At 42.3% G+C, this 19,047-nt stretch overlaps 1 protein-coding gene across 2 annotated transcripts in view; it reads left to right on the top strand.

Moving 5' to 3' along the window:
- The first annotated feature begins 876 nt into the window (after nucleotides 1-876).
- Nucleotides 877-19,047, top strand: part of PRKAG2 (protein kinase AMP-activated non-catalytic subunit gamma 2) — a 223,847-nt gene continuing 205,676 nt past the window's right edge. Inside the window, exon 1 of one of the 2 annotated variants that reach the window (XM_055708910.1) lies at nucleotides 877-2,034. In XM_055708910.1, the coding sequence (XP_055564885.1) occupies nucleotides 1,903-2,034 (132 nt within the window). In that variant the 5' untranslated portion in view covers nucleotides 877-1,902. The remainder of the gene's footprint in view (nucleotides 2,035-19,047) is intronic. The other variant, XM_055708911.1, reaches the window with a different exon arrangement.

Raw genomic sequence — 19,047 nt, 5'->3', positions numbered from 1 at the left:
CCTGAACTTCCTTTGCATCTGTTAAACCCTGAGACTTCTGTAAGAAGGGAAATAGGCCTGAATTCTTGTATTTCTTGGAGAGAGCCATCCCATTCCTATATTTTTTCCAGAAGATAAGATTTTAATGGAAAACACTTCCGCTTCTCCCCTCAATGCTTATAAACCATTGGTTTATAGACTCCTATAAGATTTGTTAGAGGTAATATGGTGTAGGCTCAGCTGTGCATACATGCACAGCTTTGAACCCAGTGAAAATCTGTGTTTAAGTGATGTGATCAAAAGTCTGGGGCTGTGATGGCCTTGGTCTGAATGTCAAATTCAGACAGTGTAAGATGGTGCAGAGATTGTCAAGGGAAGAAGAGTCACTTCTAAACCAAAAACCTCCTATTTTGATCCAGAATGTATGTTTGTTATGAAAACCACTTGCTGTTTTAAAGCAAAGGCACCTCTCCCTTTGCTGTCCAAACCTCTCAGCCCTGAAAGCCTGCCGGGCAGCAGGGGTGGCATGGGCATGGCTTTGCGCCCCGCCGCCGGTGCAGCCACAGGTGACGCGGGTTTGAAAGCTCTTCATTTTCTGATCCCCTGTAACGCCGACAGCGCTTGCCCGCGGGGTGTGAGCCGCCTCTCTCACCCGGCTGAATTGCATTCGCGTTTGAAGGCTCTTTGGAGGGAGGGAGCGGAAAAATCACTGTTCAGGGGTGGACTGGGGCCCTCCAGGACTTGGCACAAGTTCCCCGGCAGCCCGGGGAGGGGCAGCCCCGACGGTCCCCGGCGGAGCGAGCCTAGCCGTGCCGCTGGGCCGCTGCCCGTGCCCAGCGCCGTCCCTGGGGCCGTTGCCCGTGCCCAGCGCCGTCCGCCGGGCGGCGGGGCCGCTGCAGCCGCCGGGCCGGGCTGCGCAAAGCCGGCTGGCGCGGGGGTGCTGGTGGCCCGGAGCGCGGCGCGGTGGGAAGGGGCTGCCTGCGGGGAAAATAACCCTCCCGTAGGGCACCACCGGGAGAAACCCCGGGGGGAGGGAGGTGAGGAGTCAGCCTGTGAGGTCGGGAGGGACAGGAACCGCGCCGCTTTTGTGCGCCTTTGGTAAGGTGAAGGCCAGCCTTTTCGCCCACCCCCGTGCTCCAGCAGCCGGGGGGATGCGGGCACAGCCCCCGCACCCCCCCCATCGCCCCCCGAAGGGCTCGGCATGGCGGCCCGCACACGCGGAGGGGCGCGGGGGAAGGTTGTGTTGTGCTCGCCTTGCACTTCCTGGCGAGCGGCCGGGGCTCCCGGCGGCGCCCGACACCTCCCCCCGCCCCGGCCGGGCTCCCCGCGGGCTGCGCCGGGCACCGCTCCCCGCCGAGCCCCCCGCGGGGCATCCGCGCTCGCCCCGCCGCCCGGGCCGGCCCGGGCCGGCCCCCCGCCACCCCCGGCCTGCCAGCAGCCTCGCCCCAGCGCCTTCCCCTTTTCGGGATTTCGTGGCGTTTGGGTGTTTTTTCGTGTTGGAGTTGTTTGGGGTTTTTTTTCAGTTTCGGGGAGAGTGCGGCCGGGCTGGGCGAGGGGAAGGAAACTTTCTCACCCCCCCTCCCCAGGATGCTCCGGATATTTTTGAAAGGGCGGAAGAGTGAGAAAGCGAGCAGCGTTTGTAAGGGCATCTCATGCTCTTGAGAAGGTCCTCCCTGACACCTCGCTGCTGGGATTAAAGACTGGAGCTGGAGAAACTCCTCCCCTTCCCTCTGCTTCTCCACTCCCCACCCCCCCCCCACCCCCCCCACCCCCCCATTTCCCAAGACTATTAAAAAAAAAAAAGAAAAGAAAAAAAGAAAATAAGGAGCCTGGAGTAACTGCGGCCGGTGGGACGGTGGGGAGACGTGGAAGAGGAGCTTCCTTTTCCAGATCCATCGCCCAGCACCACGCCTGAGTGAAGGGATGGGAAGCACTGCCATGGACAAGAAGAAGGATGCCTCCAGCAGCAGCAGCAGCAGCAGCAGCTGCAGCAGCAGCAGCAGCAGCAGGAAAACCTCCAGCCAGAAGAAACTTATGTTGCGAGTGCACATCCCCGTAAGTGGCTCCCTCCTCTTCCTCCGCTTGGGCAGCTGGCGTGGCTTGGGCACTGGGGCATGTTTTTCTCTGACATATAGCGCTGGGAGAGGTGTTTTCTGCCGCTGAGGTCTGAAGTTTGGGGCATGCTGGGCTGGGGGGTGTAGCCGATGCAACAGGCAAGTCCTCTCCATGTGGGGTGGGTTGGAGCATGGGGTCTTCCCCTGGTCTCTGCCCCCCGTGCAGTGCTGGAGCTCAGGGTGCAGCGACCGTGGCACGGAGGAGCGAGGATAACTCCAGCTGCACCGCTGCTCCCCTGCCCCGGGCTGTGGGTTTGGTTCAGTATGGCTCATCCAGTTCACACACAGACTTGCAGCGTGGTTTAGTAAAAGGGCTGTTCACCCCCAAAAGCTGGTCTCAGCAGCCCCAGGTTTGGCTCTGGGAACTGTCCGTGTCCTGTGACTGAATCAGTGTTTAATCTGACTCTTCCCTCTCTCGAGACTAATCCACATCTGAATTTCCTAGCACCGGGGAGCTCGGGGCTCTCTCAGATTTGGACTCGAGCACTCTGTTTACTGCTGAAAGAGCAGGGACAGTTGTATTGCCTTGGTGGAGCAGACTAGTGAGCTAGGCAGTTTGTTCACGGACTGTTTTGTTTTGTGTATTGACATTGTAAAGAAAGATGCAAGAAATTACAGTATGTAGATACAGAATAACCTCAGACCAAAAGTTTCTTTTTATTGCCAGTGAGTACTAAAAGGCTAGCTGGCTCTGGCTTCGGAATTTATATGCCTTTCAAAACTTTGGTTATTGTTTTTGTTTACTATTACGATGTTTTTGTTATCTATGTAACTATTTAGCTTTTTATTCTCAGTCCTGATACTCTTTTGGGTTTGGTGCTTCTGGCAAGAAATGACAAGAGTCCCTGTATAGTTTTCTGTGAAAACTGGGTTTGGTTTTGTTTTTTATTTTTATTTTTTAATCTCTTTATGTAAGAGTGGGAAACAGTCCTACACATGTCTCTGCCAGCCTATCAGGGAGGAAAAAGATATTTCTGGTTCTAAGTTTTCCTTTTGTTTTAGGGAAGAATAAGAAATCATAGCAAATTTATTAGGTGTCTTGAGTGTGTGGAATAAAATGGAGGAGAAATACATGGCTCTTCTGCGGATTTCATTTTTCTCTGGAGAGGAATGCAAGCCCAAGAGCCTAAGCCAAACTTCTGGAGCTCTTGTGTGCATTCAGTACTAGGAGAAATGGGTCTTGTTTGTGCTAACATGGGTGTCGCCTACACATTTGTGACTGGAGTTTTTAGGCAATAATCTTTGCCATGTTACCAGTAGTACTTCACAATAGAGATGCAAAATACACCACACCAAAGCACCACTCATCCTGCACACCTTATTCCTTTCCACCCTGTCTGCTGCATTGTCTCTGCCATTTCTTTCCTCTTTCCATCGCTCCCCTCGCCGCCCCCCCCCCCCCCCCCCCCGCCTCTGACTCAGTCTAGCCGGGAACTTCGGTGCAGCTGGATCTCCACCTCTGCTCCAAAAAGCTGCATTTTCTGCCTGCTGAAGAGCTGTAGCTGGTTTAGGAGATGCTGCAGTTGCTGCAGGTTTTTACACAATCCATCTGGTGCTTTTGAAATACCTTCTGACCACCAGATAACTCTGACCACACCAGTACTTGCAGCAATTTTGCTCATTTTATGGTTGTAAAGCTAAGGTAGAAAAAACGCCTGAGTACCTTGTTTGCACTTAAGCATTATTGACAGAGGAAGGCTAATGCTTTTTCTTAATTGCCTCCCTAAGCCCACAGACAAACTTTCTTCCTAAGTGTTGCCTTAGTTCTGTCTTGGATGGAACATCAATAATAGTGGGCCATATTTTTTCATGTTCATTAATATCTTGGCTTCTTTGCTGTGCAGTTTGTCATCTAGGTAGTGGTCCTTATCCAGATACAAGCCTGTAAACGCCTGATATGGCACTGAAGTTGACATGAGTTGTTCACCCAGCTGGAAGAAATTCAAGATTTATTTGGTAATGAGATAACACCTTCCATCTCTCTCTCTCCCCAAAATATGATTCCCCTGTTCCATTCTGCATCTTTCTAGCATCCCTGACATGGACTATTGGGCCCAGAGTCTTTCAGGTTGTACTGACATTTTCGATGGTTTTCTGTAATCTGGCAGAGTTTAAATATGACCAGCTATAAGAACGAACATTTTTCTCATTCTCCTCATTTGACAGTGCAATCTGCATTTGAAAAGATCCATTTAGACTGTTTTTTTTTCTCTTTCATAACGTTTTCTTGGCTGTTGTTTTGAAGCATCATTCCTATTATTTCAGTGGCGCCTGTCAGTGTAGCTGTAGTTGTCAAGGGAGCTTTCACCAGACAGTAATTTTTATTTTGTTCATCCTCTTCTTTGTGTTGCTGTGAGATCATGTTTATTGCTGAGACATGTAATTCTTGCTCATTGAGATCTTCAAATTAGGAACAAGAGAAGGACTAAAAAGGTCTGAGTAGGAAGGGAGAGAGGAGTCAATTCTGAAAGAGAAAGCAGTGGGACAAAAAGGTACTGTTGCGATGCAGGCTGTCCTAAAATGTATTTATTAGTCATGTAGAAATTCTAACTGAAAAAGCAATGACAAATATTGTGGGGAAAAAAAAAAAAAAAGAAAGGATAATAATCCAAAATATGCTACAGTTAGGTTAGAGGATTGCAGAATAAGAGGTGTGCCTGAAAAGAAAGTTGTATGCTTTTATTCCTTCTCCCATAGATTTTTTTCTTTTTTTGGTTTACCCATGACAGTGGGAAAAAATGGATCAATTGAAGAAAGCTGGTTTTGTGTCTTGCAACACTCCAGGGTATTTCTCAGGTACATCTTTCTCAAGCAAGAACAAGACATGATACAAAAAGCCTGGAAACACTCAATTTTCACCTTCTTTCTGTGCTCAGTCTCCTTTGGCACAAGTGGGTGGTGCCCAGCCCTTGCTTCTGGGAATAGCGGTAGACCACTAAGTTCCTGCCAGTTGGGTTTCCTAGCTGCTCTCAACTCGGCACTCAGTAGCCAAGAGTAAAGCGGGGGCCACTCTATTCTGTTAGTGTGGCAGGGAAGTATTTGCTAAATTGCTGGACTGATTGGAAAAAGTTTTTGTTTTGTTGTTTTCTTTGTAAATACAGAACCGACTAAACCCTAGTAATTTACATAGGCTATAATATAATTGCAGGAGCTTTTGTAAAGTAGAGGTCATATCAACCTCCATCTTTCCCAGCAGCATGTTCTGAAGTCTTGAAATTAGAGATGCCTAAATGGAAATTTCTGGTCCAAATATCTTTGAAAGCTGCTACAGATTTGAATAGAAACCTTTGCTCTCTGGATGCATCACATCCGTAATATGAAGACATTAGCGTTATAAAATTCCTTTTTAAGTCATTAGAAGTTAATGATTGGCCATTGCTTTGAACATTTTAAAAACTGTTCTAAGATGGGATGCAATTGTCTGCTGAGCAGGAGCTCACAGCAGTGAGATTGGTATGTTCTTTTGTCATCTTGCAAAATTGATCTATTCTAACGTTGTTACCGTTGTAATCCTGTTGCTGAAAAAAAAAAAAAAGGGAGAGTTTCTGCTCTTGCTTACTTTGAATTTCATCTGGGATTATTCAGTCAGTGCCAGCAAAGTTATGTTGTATTTACACTAGCACGACTGAGGGCAGGACCTGTCTCGAGAGCTTCACCATGGCAAGTGCCAAGCATCTGCTGGTCCCAGCAGGTAGAAATTGCAGAACCTTGCCACTTCCTTGGATTTTTCCCAAATATATCACAAGGTGACTTTTTATTCAAAAGAACAAAGAGATTTTTTCACAAGGATGACAAAAATAACATCTGCAAATGAATATAAAAACATCTTTCAGTTCAGTGAAGTGGCTGTTGCCTCTGGTACTTCAACCCTGACAGCAGAGTTGATGCATTAGAAGCATGCTCTTGGAGATCATGATCCTTTATTTTCAATGTCACACAAACACCTCTGCACGCTTTCTCCCATCTCTTTGTCAACTTCTGTGATTTTGAACAGACCCCTCAATGTGCAGATTTATAGCCGTTTCCAGGCCTGTTGTTATGTTGGGATGCCAGGCTGAAACATCAGATGGCTTAAATATTTCTAACCTGATAGATGACAGTGATGTTCTGACAGCTAGTGTTGGCTTGGGCTCTGCCCCTCCATCTTGCTTTCCACATTTGCAAAGTCATTAATGGCTGCATGCCTAAGAAATCACTGTGAAATGATTTTGTTCTGACACAGTTTTTGCAGGGTGCTTCTTGTCTCCCAGTAATTGCTGGGTGGGCTGATAAGAACAGCACTTCAGTTTAGGGATCACTTTAGGAAGCTGTAGATGAGGAATAAGTTGGTTGATTCTTTCAAAGAAGGTGAGGGAATCAGCTTCCAGTGTGATCTAGGCATGAAAAAAATGTTTGTTTTCTTGGGAAAAGGAGGTGGGGGGAGAGCGAGACAGAGGAGAGAGAAGTATTTCACTAGAATTAAATCTGCAGCTGTCCTCCTCCTTGCTATCATAGGGCAGACTGAGTTGTCCTGAGCCTCTGTGGCCTTGAAGTTTAAATTTGGATTCCTCCCTAAAGGGCTGATATATTAAGGATCCGGAAGGGCAAGGAGTACTTGCTCAGGAGTGTTGAGATTGCACTTTGAATCTATCTGAAGGAAAAAAAGAAAGGATTCATGTTTACAGTCATAATAGCTGCTGCTGTAATTAGGGACGTTCTTAGTCTTTTTTTTTTGTTTTGTTTTAAAGCATGAGACAAACTAATCATCAGCTTATTGAAAAGTACTGCTTCTTTAAAATATCACTTCTTTGGGTAGGAGATTCTGCTCCTAAATGGTCTCATCCAACCTCCTTTGTATATACCTGTGAGCCTGTGAGGACTGTTGGCTCAGAGGAATGTGAGTTTGCTTGGAGGAATAAGTCATGAATGTGGAAGGAACCTCACAGAAATGTGGATGGTGAGACTTACGGCCTCAGGGAAGGTTACTCACATCGTGCTCATATTGGGGGAATTACTGAAACAGAAGAAAATTGCATGCTTCTAGAGGGATCAAGAGTGAAGTGGAAGGTAGTGGTCTCCACCTGGGAGGTTACAGTGCCTGTTCACAGACCTGCACCACAGTGCATTCAAGGGAGCTGTTCAGTTGTGACTGAAAGCAGAATTTGACTCTGAAGACAGGATTCAACAATCATTTTGTTGATGATGTATGGACAGTCATCGAAGTAGGTTGGTGTGCCTGTCTGCTGGTTTGGCAGGGCTAACGGGAGTAGAAAGGAGCTAAAACTGTGTCACCATGGTGGTTGGTAGACCAAATTATGGACATTCATGTTGAGTAAGTACCACATATAATCCTCATCCCTTTGAAGAAGAGGTGAATTTATATCAAAAGGCATCGCATGCATAGGGACTAATGAAAGAGCAGAGTTGGTTACAAGAGAAATGAAGCATCAAGGAAGACATTGGTGGCAGACAGGAGATGTCACAGAATATGTCTGTCTGGCATAGAAACAGCGCCTTAGTGGGCTAGGTTACCCTAAACCGATCATCACGCTTTGACAATTAGTCTGCTTTCAGGGCCTGATCTAGTTGCAGAGGACTGCTGTCTTAATTTTCTGTAGACACACTGGAGAAAGTGTTATGGCCTAACAAATACGGAGAGTTGTGCATGTCTTCAAAGACAAAAAGAAAAAGCAGCTTGAATGTATCTTGGATGGAGTATGTTTTTTCTCCTGGAAAGGAGAACTTAGGTATACACATAAATATAAGATGCCATCAATAAATATAAAGTATTATTGTTGGGTTGGTGATGCAGTGCTATGCTAGTAGTGAACGATTTCTAGTATTAGCAGTGAGTTGAAACAGTGATGTATATGACAATTTCTGCAGCAGAATGCTTTTTGTGTTTATTCTTTAGGTAGTTGTAGAAACTGGAGCATAATGCTTCAGTTTAGTGTTTGCTTCTGTAATACTGTCTCTCTTAAATTGCTTGCATATAACTACATATGGAATCTTTAAAGCATGAAAGCATTATTTACACAGTAGAGAACCAAAACATAACATGGTAGTTCAGTTTTTGACATTGAGGATTCATAGAATGGTACATGGCGTGCTTTAAATTTTCGTATAATTTAGCATGACAGTAAATTACATTATGTAGGCATGACTTAGTAGGATGCATAGCCAATGCATTGCAGTACGTGTTTCATGGTTGTCATTTATATCACACACCATGATTGTTCAGACCTTTATGGTCATTATTGCAAAGGGTGCCTGTGACCCTCTGCTCCAAAACAAGAACCTATGTCATAAGCTGAAGACTTAATCTATTTTTGCAATCAGGGTGATAGAGCTATATGCCTTTTTTAAGTTGCTGGAGAACACATTAATTGATCTGGATTTTCATTAGGAAGAAGCATGTGCATCATAAGCATTATCTGTCATGTTATGAAGCCTTTATCATCATTTATTCACAACAGGCATTGTGCATTTTGCGGTTACCTTTTCAGTCAGTAATACTGCTGGAACAATGAAAATAAGAAAATACTCTCCTTCTGCAAGCTGAAGAAAGAAAAACTGTCTGAGTGGTCAGAGTACTGTCTTGCAGCACTACAAATCACAGGATTTTCCTGCTCAATTGTAGACTTACTAGTGGTCTTTTATGAATGACTGAAGTTCGGATCTGGTTTGTGGAAGTTACATGCCTGTTGATTCCTTTAGAAAAGTTTGGAAACACATTTTCCATGGAATTAGAGAAATCAATACTTGGTGAGCCAGATTAGGGGTAACATTTGAATCCAAGCATGAAGAAACATTTCAATGAAGGCAAGCTGTCCATAGAAGAGGTATAGTTGTAAGAATATGATGGATTAAACAGGTGCCATTAACATTGCCTATAGCCTGCCTAGTGGAAGAAATGGATTGTTACCTGCATGCCACTTATTTTTAATGGATCTATATGGACACTGGGAAAGACACCTAGAATTATGCACAGAATACTGAAGCGTGTCACAATGACTTATGTTTTTGCTACCTAGCCATAATCATTGACAAATTTCCACAGATTCAGGACTGTTCTATGCCTTTACATAGTTCTGCATTTAATATGTTTGCTAAGCCTGTGTTGCCTTGCATTTGATGATGTGGCCTTTAAAAGGTATACCTTCTAAGAAGTGTTTTTAAAGAATTGTGGAATAGTTGAGGTTGGAAGAGACCTCTGGAGATTGTCTAGTCCAATCCTTCTGCTGACCGGTCACTGCAGTCAGCTACAGCAGGTTGCTCAGAACTGTGTCCTATCAGATTTTTAATATCACCAAGGATGGAGATTGCACAGTTTCATTGCTCTGAAGGAATGCATTTGGGCAAGTGAGAGCTCCTTGAGAGTAAATATAGTTCAGCCACTACACAGGCACATTGAATTTTAACTCTACAGTTGGTTGGATCTTGTCCCAGAAGCATAGAGTCCATGTGGGGAATGAAGCTGGATTTGATTGTGTAGTGTAGAGACTTTGAGAAAAGCAGGCTTTGAGATAGGAGTTGAAACTGGAGGCACAATAGTGCCAACGAGGCTTGTGGAAGAAAGGGACGGTAAGGAAGAGATAAAAAAAGGTGCTTAGTCAGTGTTATCACAATACGTATGGGAGTTTACCAGCTTCTCAGTAGAGCATTGCATCTTCTGGAATGTGGTTTTCATCATGCGTTGTCATTCCTTCTGTATAAATTAATTAGAGGGGGATTTGCTGTTACTGAGTATTAATCATGGCTTCTATGTTGGAAGTGTGATCTAAACCAAGAGGCATGAGGAAGGATGTTCGGGGTTAAGAGCACTAAATCATCGCCTAGCTGCCTGAATCTCTGTCTGGTGTATTGCCTGAGGTTGGGCAGAGAAGAGTCCTTGACGTAAGCTTTGCATTTCTGAATGGCTGAAGCTTGAAGTCCACAAAGAATAAACTTTTGAAGTATCACTGTGCCACACTGAAACACTGAAACATCTTAAGGGATGTTCTTTCCATCCATGACTGAATGCTGTTGAACTAGATGTCTATGCATGCATAAGGATCCATATGTTAGTAAGTCAAATTCTCTGAAGCATTTAAAGCCTTGATAGATGTTATAGACTGGAGGCAGGTGAGAGGAAATGACATTGTCCCTGCAGTACTGATATTCAAGTAGGTGGCTGGAGTTTAAGCAACTTGCCCCATGTTGTGCAGGAGTGTGACAACTGGACTCATGAAGTCTTGAGACCTAGTTCACTTTTCTTAACCTTAAGCCCCATCTTTTTCCTGTGGTATTTGTCCCATAAAGATCCATGTGCAAGCTCAACCTAAGTCAGCAATGATGGAAAGTGGTTTTCCTTTTGCTTTTTGAAAGTAAGTGTGATGTGAAAGGATTCCAGTCTAATGTCTACGGACAGTCATGCAGTGTTCTAAAATAACACTGGTAGGGACTCTTTGGCAGACTGATCAGGAGGACCAAGGACTGAGTATATTAGATAACTTAGGGGAGACTATTAAATTCCAGCATCCAAAGTGGTACTTCAGTGAGCGTGCCTAATTATCACACCCTCCATGTGGTTCATGTGGTTGTTGAACGTTGTGAAATGTTAGTCTTTTTGTTTGTTTGTTTTGGATAGCTGATGGCACATCAGTTGTAGGGTTCTTGAAACAAGGCATCTACAGCCATTTAGCATGTTGTCATGTATAAACTAAAGCAGATGGAGTTTCAGACATCTGAAATAGCACTTTACCAGCCATGTTCATCTTACAGCACCCTCCAAAGAGTTTGCAGGCATCCTGTCTCCATTCCAGCACTCCACTGACTTGTCTTTCCAGTTTTTGGAGCTGGGCATTCCCCGGTACTGCTGCTAGCTAGTGCAGGAGAGAGACTACTAGCATGGTCTCAAACACTATCTTCTTGGATACTCCTTCCGCTAATGCTAGATCAACTCTACAGTTTTATGGGAAAATGGAGAGCTTCTGCCATCTGAGAAGTTGAGCCAACATTATTCATAACCATAAGATTTATAGCCTGAAATGAATGGGAGGTAGAAGATGTTATTCAGCTGTTCCTTTACCCTTTTATTTAGCTAGTTGGTGTTAAAGGTAAATACTAATTTAATAGACTTCTTTTAGTTGGGTGACAATTAATTATACATTTTCCTTATATTTTTTATGTTTTTGAGAATGACTGTACATGCTCTAAGCTATGCAGAGGCAGGAGGGTACATGCCAGCATTCTTCTTTATAAAGCAATACCAGTAATGCAAAAACTGCAATTACTTCAATTATTTTTTCTGTATTGTGTACTTCAGAGTTCTGGCTCCTTTCACTGTGGCAGACCTGTGGAGGCATCATCAGCTGGCATGCAAAAGTCACTGTTAAATGAACTCTTTTGATTTTCAGCTGTAAAACACTGAAGTCAATAAAAGAGGAAAAATGCCTTACTTACCCATGTACAATAGCGAGCTAGTCTCCATTACTTAGTAAGACAAAAATGTTTTTCACCCAGTATTTATCAGCTGGCCTATGCACCTCAACCAATAGTTACCAAGGCAGAGCAAGCTGCTATTCACCGGTTGGCTTTATTAACAGACTATATGCATCCTCCCATCCCACCGTAATGCTGAATAAAATACACTACCTTACCGTGCCTTCTTAGTTAGCCACCAGATTTTATTTTCATGGTATTCGTTGTCAGATAAAATGAGTGGTAACTTGGTAAGCCTTGGTAACTCATTCCCTTTTGATGTCCATCTGTCTATAATCCGAGATCCAGAAATCAGAGACCAACAGATGACTCAAGTTGGCTTGAAATGCCATTCACAAGATTAATTCTTGAGGAAAAAAGATGCTAAGAAGCCTAGTAGTTCAGTAGGATGGGATTTTAAAAAGAATTTAGGCACATTAGATCCCTTTGCAGTATTTGAAGATCCTATTAATTTAGCATCAGGATGTCCTTAAATACATTTGAAAATCAAGCTTTACGTCTTTCAAGCTTTCAAGATGCCATCTTCCCTCTCTGCTATTTATACCTGTATTATGAACCAGAAACTGATTTTCCTACTTGTCCACTCCCAATAACATTCTCTTTCACCGATTGCTAAAATGGAAAAAAACCCAACAACCAACCAAAAACCCCCAAGCCAGATGCTTGTTTTTGATGAAACAGAGATTGAAAGTAATACTAGGAACTAATTTGGGAAGACATAAATAGCAGCTGTTCTCTTGATGATAAAGACTGAAACTAATACTGATACTTTGTGCAGTGCAATCCGTTGTGAGACATGATAAAGTCTATGTACAACCTTACATTGGACTGAGAGTGACTAAGTATTATATACGATAAAGAATTCAAAAGGAAATTCCTTTTCTGTTCCCTTCAACTTTTAAATGTAACTTGAGAAAAAGCTGCAATCATTTAAAATTTGAGAGGATTTTTGATTTATATATTTTTTACTTGGCTAAACTTTTAAAGTTTTGTGAACTACTTTAGGCATTTAATGTGTTTAGACTCACTGTGGATCGTTATTTCAAATTTACTTTCAAATATGACTGTTTTAAAAGGAAAAATATGTTTTACTGCCATAATCTGCATATACTTTTTTTCAGCGTGTTTATGAAGCAAAGATATTTGAGTTTAAAGGTATTTCGAGTTCTGCAAGGCACTGTCAATATTGCTTTGTGAGCTGCTGCTTGTTGAACTCACTGGAGAGAAATGGGAGGACACAGAGGAGCTAGCTCCTCAGGTCGTGAGGTGGGTTAACCAACTTAGTCTTTGAATTTTCACTATACGTATCAGCTGTAAAACAAGCTTTTAGCCTTGACTGTACTTGGGTTGAAGTAACTGAGGAAGAGGCACGCATGTAAAAGCGAAGGTTAGTGATATCAATGGCAGTTTAATGGATGAGAGTTGGAACACACAGGCTGAACATCTGGGGACATATGTCGGGGGATCACCTTCTCATGAAGGAACAGCAAAATCTAATTTCTCTGGACTTTAGCAACAAAATGAGAGGAAATATTAAGTATACACTCTAAGGGAACATCCATTTTCAGAGAAGATATTTCTAAGAGTTCAATTGCAGGGAGCAATATGTACCTTTGATTATGTTTTATGGTTTTGAATGTTCTGTGCACTTGACTAGGTTAATTTAAAAAACATGTAAAGACACAAGTGCAAAGCCTGTGTGTGTGAGGGGAAACAGCCCTGTGTACAGCTGTTTACTATAAGCTGAATACATTCAGTGTGTATGTACAAGCTGGCAAATTGCTCATGTTGCAGAGAAATTAACTGTGATGGAAAATGCAGTAGACAATTAATTCAGGAAAAAAAACCACATTATGAATATGCTTCTGCCTGATGTTAAAACATCTGGATTTAGTTTCTAGCTGTAATAAGATTGGTTTTGATTTCGTATCCTGTGTTTTAATGTCACAAAGCAAACAGAACAACGGGCTGACTTTGTATCTTGACCTTTAGGCCATTTTTATTTCGGTGGGGTTTGGTTTTGGGGTTTTTTTTGTTTGTTTGTTTACAAGACTAAGTAATTTAAAGTCTGATCACCTGGGGTATTGTGCTAAGAGATTAATGTATATTTATTTGAGTCCTATTATCTCAGATAGTCGTAACCAGGACTAACTTTCTTCTTCCTTGTCTCTGTCTGCTTCCCTGCATAGAAGGCAGTTGCTGTAGAAGGCCTCCAAGTCATGTCATGTCAAATAATGCATGGTCTTCAGAGCTCACTGGGGGAGAGAAAAGTCTGGGAACAATGTGAGCAGGCACAGCCAGGCACTTCCACTAATTGTTGATGTGGACGACAGAATACAAAAGCAGAAGGAGGGAGGGGGAATGGAAATGTGTCTTGGTGTGGAAACGACTGTGTAAAAACAAATACGCCTGGGCTTGTTCATTGGGAATGTACATGTTGCACAGGAGAACTCCCACAACAGGAATCCTCTGCTTTAGTCTGCCCCTGCCAGATAATTTTAAAAAGTTACTTTTTAAATTTATTTACCTAGAGGTAAAGCTTAGAGGCTTTCTTGGCTATTGAGCATGTGGACTTCAGCAACCATGAATTGTAACAGGAAGAGACATTTCGACTGGTAATGGGTCTGAGCCTTCATGTCCCGCTGCCCTTCTGCAACACTTGCACTGTTGGAGAAGTCACAGTGCAAACTGTTGCTGTTCACAATAGGTCTCCCTCCAACCCTGATGAAGTAGCAATATTAAACACCAGCCAGGCAGCCTGGCAACAGTGTCTTGTGGATTATTTTTTTTTTTTTAATTGGTTGGAAACAGGAGTGCTGAGGTACTAACAGACTGGCTCCTGTTCTTACCTCTGCCGCCAAGAGTGGTTTCAAAGAATGTTTATCAATATAGTGATAGGCACTTTATATATATATAAAATACAAATACATATATATGTATATATTATATATATATAATAATATATGAAAATGTGCAAATTACTGCTGAGTTCACTTGAAACTATAAGTTAAGTTTTGGTTCTAGTTATTTGGTATTGCCTAAATACTGGGAATGATACGAGTGACACACAGGGCACTTGCATGTTCATCTATGCCTGAAAGATGACCATGCTGAAAAGTAAGTATTTCTGCAGTGAAATGCAACAGCTGCAGTTAGTAATCAGCACAATGCAACACATTTGGTAAAAATCCAAATGCTTACTTTATCCATTTATTAAATGAGTTGAAAATGTCTAACTGAACCAAAAACTATTATGGAGGCAAAAGGAAAGAAAATGGCCAGCAGAAACACAAATTTGTTGATTATATAATGGACCTATCATTAGTAACTTGATTATGACAATGCACTTGCTTTTTCTCCAAGAAAGATACTTGTTCCTACCAGGGCTGATTGAACTTGAGAAGCAGTTTGATTATTGCAGAGTATGTTTTAAATGGAAAAGGATAATAAAGTTAAGTAAGATGGAAAACTACTTGCTGGTAGAAATATGATTGCTGATAGCATTGCAGAAAAGTGAGAATGCAGAAATGGATGGTTTATCCAAGGAGTTAGATTTATCTCTTTTTAGTTAAAATTATGTAAATTCAGTGATATGAAAGTTATCACGAGGAGAACCCTGAAGGCTGATGATGGCTCAGAGTGCAAATTAAGTTCATCATATGAAATTCTTCACAACAGTCCGTTGTGGTGCTTCTATTTTGACAGGCAGGATTGGCCTTGCAGCAATTACCACTGAAGATATTCATCACTGTAGTGTGGAAATCTGACTTCCTGGCACTGGGCTGGGAACTTCATTTCACAGTGATCTCCTTAACATCTTTGCTGACTAAGACTAATTTTGAGCACGTTGCCAAAAGGTCTTAGTTTCTCAGTCTTCTTCCTAGTCTTCCAGTTTTCACATCAGATTTCTCTTGATTATGTGTTGCTATTTTTGTAAGCCTGTGATCCTGAATGCTAATGGGAGCCACAAGGGGGACACCCACGGTTAGAATTTTAGGGGACTTAAATAGTTTTCTTTTTTTTGCTTAAGTGACCTGTTTGGTGCGGATCAGGGAATGGCTGACCCTGCTGGACCAAGATTTCCATGTATGAGCTGATCACCACTAAATATACTGAGTATGATTCTGGTATTACTTGCCTTAGGGGAAGTATTTTCCCTGTTGTCACTGAAACTGCTGTCATCAGTGGGGTTTGAGATGGAGGCACTATTTCTGCATGAGGTGAAAATGTTAAGATTTCATTATGGCTCTCTGCAGGTTAGAGGGTTGGGACAAGGAACCACATGAAGCTTGTGAGTGTATAAAGTATACATGAGAGAAGTATGGAGTAGTGGTAAATACCTCATCAATGGATACCAAAATATCAGTGGGGTTTTTTTCAATTTTGCAATAGTTCAATGTGACAAACATATAAGTTTCTTCAGGGTGTTCTGCTGAGAGCTTTCTCAACAATTTTTTCAGTACTGCTTACCACAAATCTTAGCACATTCAACAGGACTGTGCAGAATGCCTGATACAAGAGATCTGCAATGGAGATGGGAGTGTGAAACCACGGTTATAGTGGTAATATATGGCTAATGCTATGATTCACCCTCTCAGCTATTCTGATTGTGTTACAACTGTAATTCTGTAGCTGTGGTTTCTTCCAGTGGTCTAAATGGGGAGGCAGGTAAGAGGTTGAACTCACTGCGAGCCAGAAAACCTAAAATATCTCTGTGAGTATTGGCAAAGTGCCCAGACCAGAATAAATATGTTCAGCCTTTCTTTTTCACATCCCCCTAGTAGAGACAAAATACAAAAAGGCCAAACAGAATTCTGACAGACTGTATTTTGTTTAAATAGAGGCCTGGTAACTATATGAGATCAAGAGGCAGTTATAAGGCTAAGTCCTGTACTTTACATGGATTTATAACAGTCATATAAATAAAGTATGTATTTGTGCACAGGCTGAGGATTTGTAAATTTGAACTGTTTTATGTATGTTTGCATAATATATGAGGTTTTTAATGTGTAGTACATACACTTGGCTAGACTTTTTTTGTTGGACTCATCACGGTAATGTAATGTTTTCTTTTCTGACCATCGTGTCAGAATTTATCACAATCTATTTAATAGGAAAAAAACTTCTTTTTTCTATCCTGGTTTGCATACAAGGCGAGTTCTGAGGAAAGCTTGACTTCTCCAAGAAGCTTCCAGAAGTTCCAAGAAAGGTTCATTTCCATCTGGTAATTAATTAAAAATAGGCCTGAAGAAGTTCCTCTTTTTCTTTCTAGGATATTCTGTCATTCAGGCTTTTCAGCACTGCTGTCCAGTAGTCTAACTGTGTGTCATTTTACAGAACTGCTCAGAGAAGGATCTGTGATACCAATGGAGGGACAGGACTTACCTCCAGTGGCTGGAGCTGGTGTTCTTGGTCTGGCACATTGGCTGGGCTGCACAGGACGTTATAATTTTGGGAAGGAAATTTAATTATATGTTCTGGCAGTAGCCTTAACATTTTCTTGCTCTTGACTTTTTATCGTTGGGAAATTACATGTAAAGCAACTGCAACTACTGCAACATATTCGTGTGTTTTATATATAACTTCAAAGCACAGCGAGTATGAATGTTCATCTTGGTTAAGTCTTTTCCAAGTATATGTGTTCATTAAGCTGTCCATAGAAATTCAGTGAAACATAAACTCAGCTATTTCTGGTAATTCATTAACAGATTCATCTAAAACTTTCGTTTCTGAATCAGGTCATGAATGTCCCATTTCCTCACCAGTCCAAAAATACACAGTTGGTTTGGTGGTTAAAGCGAAGTCTAGGCAGACTGCAAGCAACAGTGTAACCTCCTAACCGCAAGCTTGCTTTATCTTGGATCCAGCTGTGCTTCCTCTTCCATGTGTCAGGGCTGTAGAGGAAGAGAATGTCCCTGAAGTATGAAACATGGCAGTCTTGACCCTAACACCCTGATGGTTTTGCTCTTGGAGGGAGCATGTAGCCCAAACCAAGCGCTTGCTCCACTGACCTTCTGGCAGTTAGTTACTTTGGCTGGGTACAGAGTATGTAGAGTAAACTCTGGAACTGATACAAACCTCATATGAGAAGCTCTAAAGTACTTTAGAAATTATGTTTTGCCATGTATCACTGACATATAGATAGCTGTGGGACAGAGATCACTAGGTGTTTCACTGGTGCTTAGCAGTACTAGGAAAATTTATGCAGGAATTCAAGAAAATTACTTAACCTGGAATATCTGATAGGGAGGACTTTGCCAAAAAACATAATGTGCTGAACAGAGCTTGGAGTCAAAATTCATTTTCTAATGGAAAGTGTCATGAGATCTTGAATGGGCACAAGTGGTTTACTTCTCTATGTCTAGAGAAAAACATGTTTTTGTTCATTCCATATAAACTCAAGTTCCTCTGTAGCACTTTAACTGCCTGCACTGGCTCTGGTTTGGAAGGGTTCCTAGTAAACCAAGTAATACCAATGCCCTAAGGACTTTAAATCTGAAATGTAAAATATCACCAATCATCAGACTGTTGATTCTTAGGTACATGCAGGATCCCAATATCCCCCAGTCTCATCTTGTTATCTATACACTATTCAGTTTATCCTCTGTAGATTGTAGCTCTTATTAGACAGGTGTACCTTCTAGTATCAACCTTTTGTGCACTCAAGTTTTCACTTACACCTGAAACACAGGGAGACTTGCTTTATTTGAACTTACCAAAGAAGTGGACCCTTGGAGGATATCCAGGTTTTTATTGATGGGGTATTTGATCCAAGTATTTGTTTTAAAACTCTCCTCAAAAGAAAGCCTGGTGAGAGAGCCAACATAACATAATTACCCTAATGCACTGCCCTCCTCCATCTCCTTCCTTCTGCAAATTTCAAAATGTTTAGTAGAAATGTTTGAGTTAATAATACACATGTTGCCCTGGAAGTATAATTATTTCTGATTTAAAGCTTGGAAAGCAAAAAAAAACCCCAAACCCACAAGTAACTTGCCCAAGTCTGTAGCAGTCTGTAAAGTAGAGCTCAATGGTTCCCTTGTCTTATATGTAAGCTAAAAAAACCCATCATGCTTAAAGCCAAACTGTTCTAGGTAATTCTGCACTACTAGATGTCTTGGCCAACTCTGCTCCTGATTCTACAGTGACTCTGTATGGAGCTTTTCATATATAAGAACATAGCATCATAGAATCTTTTAGGTTGGAAAAGACCTTAAGATCATCGAGTCCAACTGTAAACCTAACACCGCCAAGCCCACCACTAAACCATGTCCTCAAGCACCACATGTATGCATCTTTTAAATGCCTCCAGGGATGGTGACTCAACCACCTCCCTGGGCAGCCTGTTCCAGTACTTGATAACCCTTTCGGTGAAGGAATTTTTCCTAATATCCAATGTAAACCTCCCCTGGTGCAACTTGAGGCCATTTCCTCTCATCCTGTCACTTGCTGCTTGAGAAAAGAGACCAGCACCCACCTTGCTACAATCTCC

The sequence above is a fragment of the Falco cherrug genome, chromosome 4 (genome assembly GCF_023634085.1).
Source record: "Falco cherrug isolate bFalChe1 chromosome 4, bFalChe1.pri, whole genome shotgun sequence".
Classification (NCBI taxonomy): Eukaryota; Metazoa; Chordata; class Aves; order Falconiformes; family Falconidae; genus Falco; species Falco cherrug.
The sequence above is the reverse complement of the archived record's forward strand: the minus strand, read 5'-3'. Positions and strand labels throughout refer to the sequence as shown.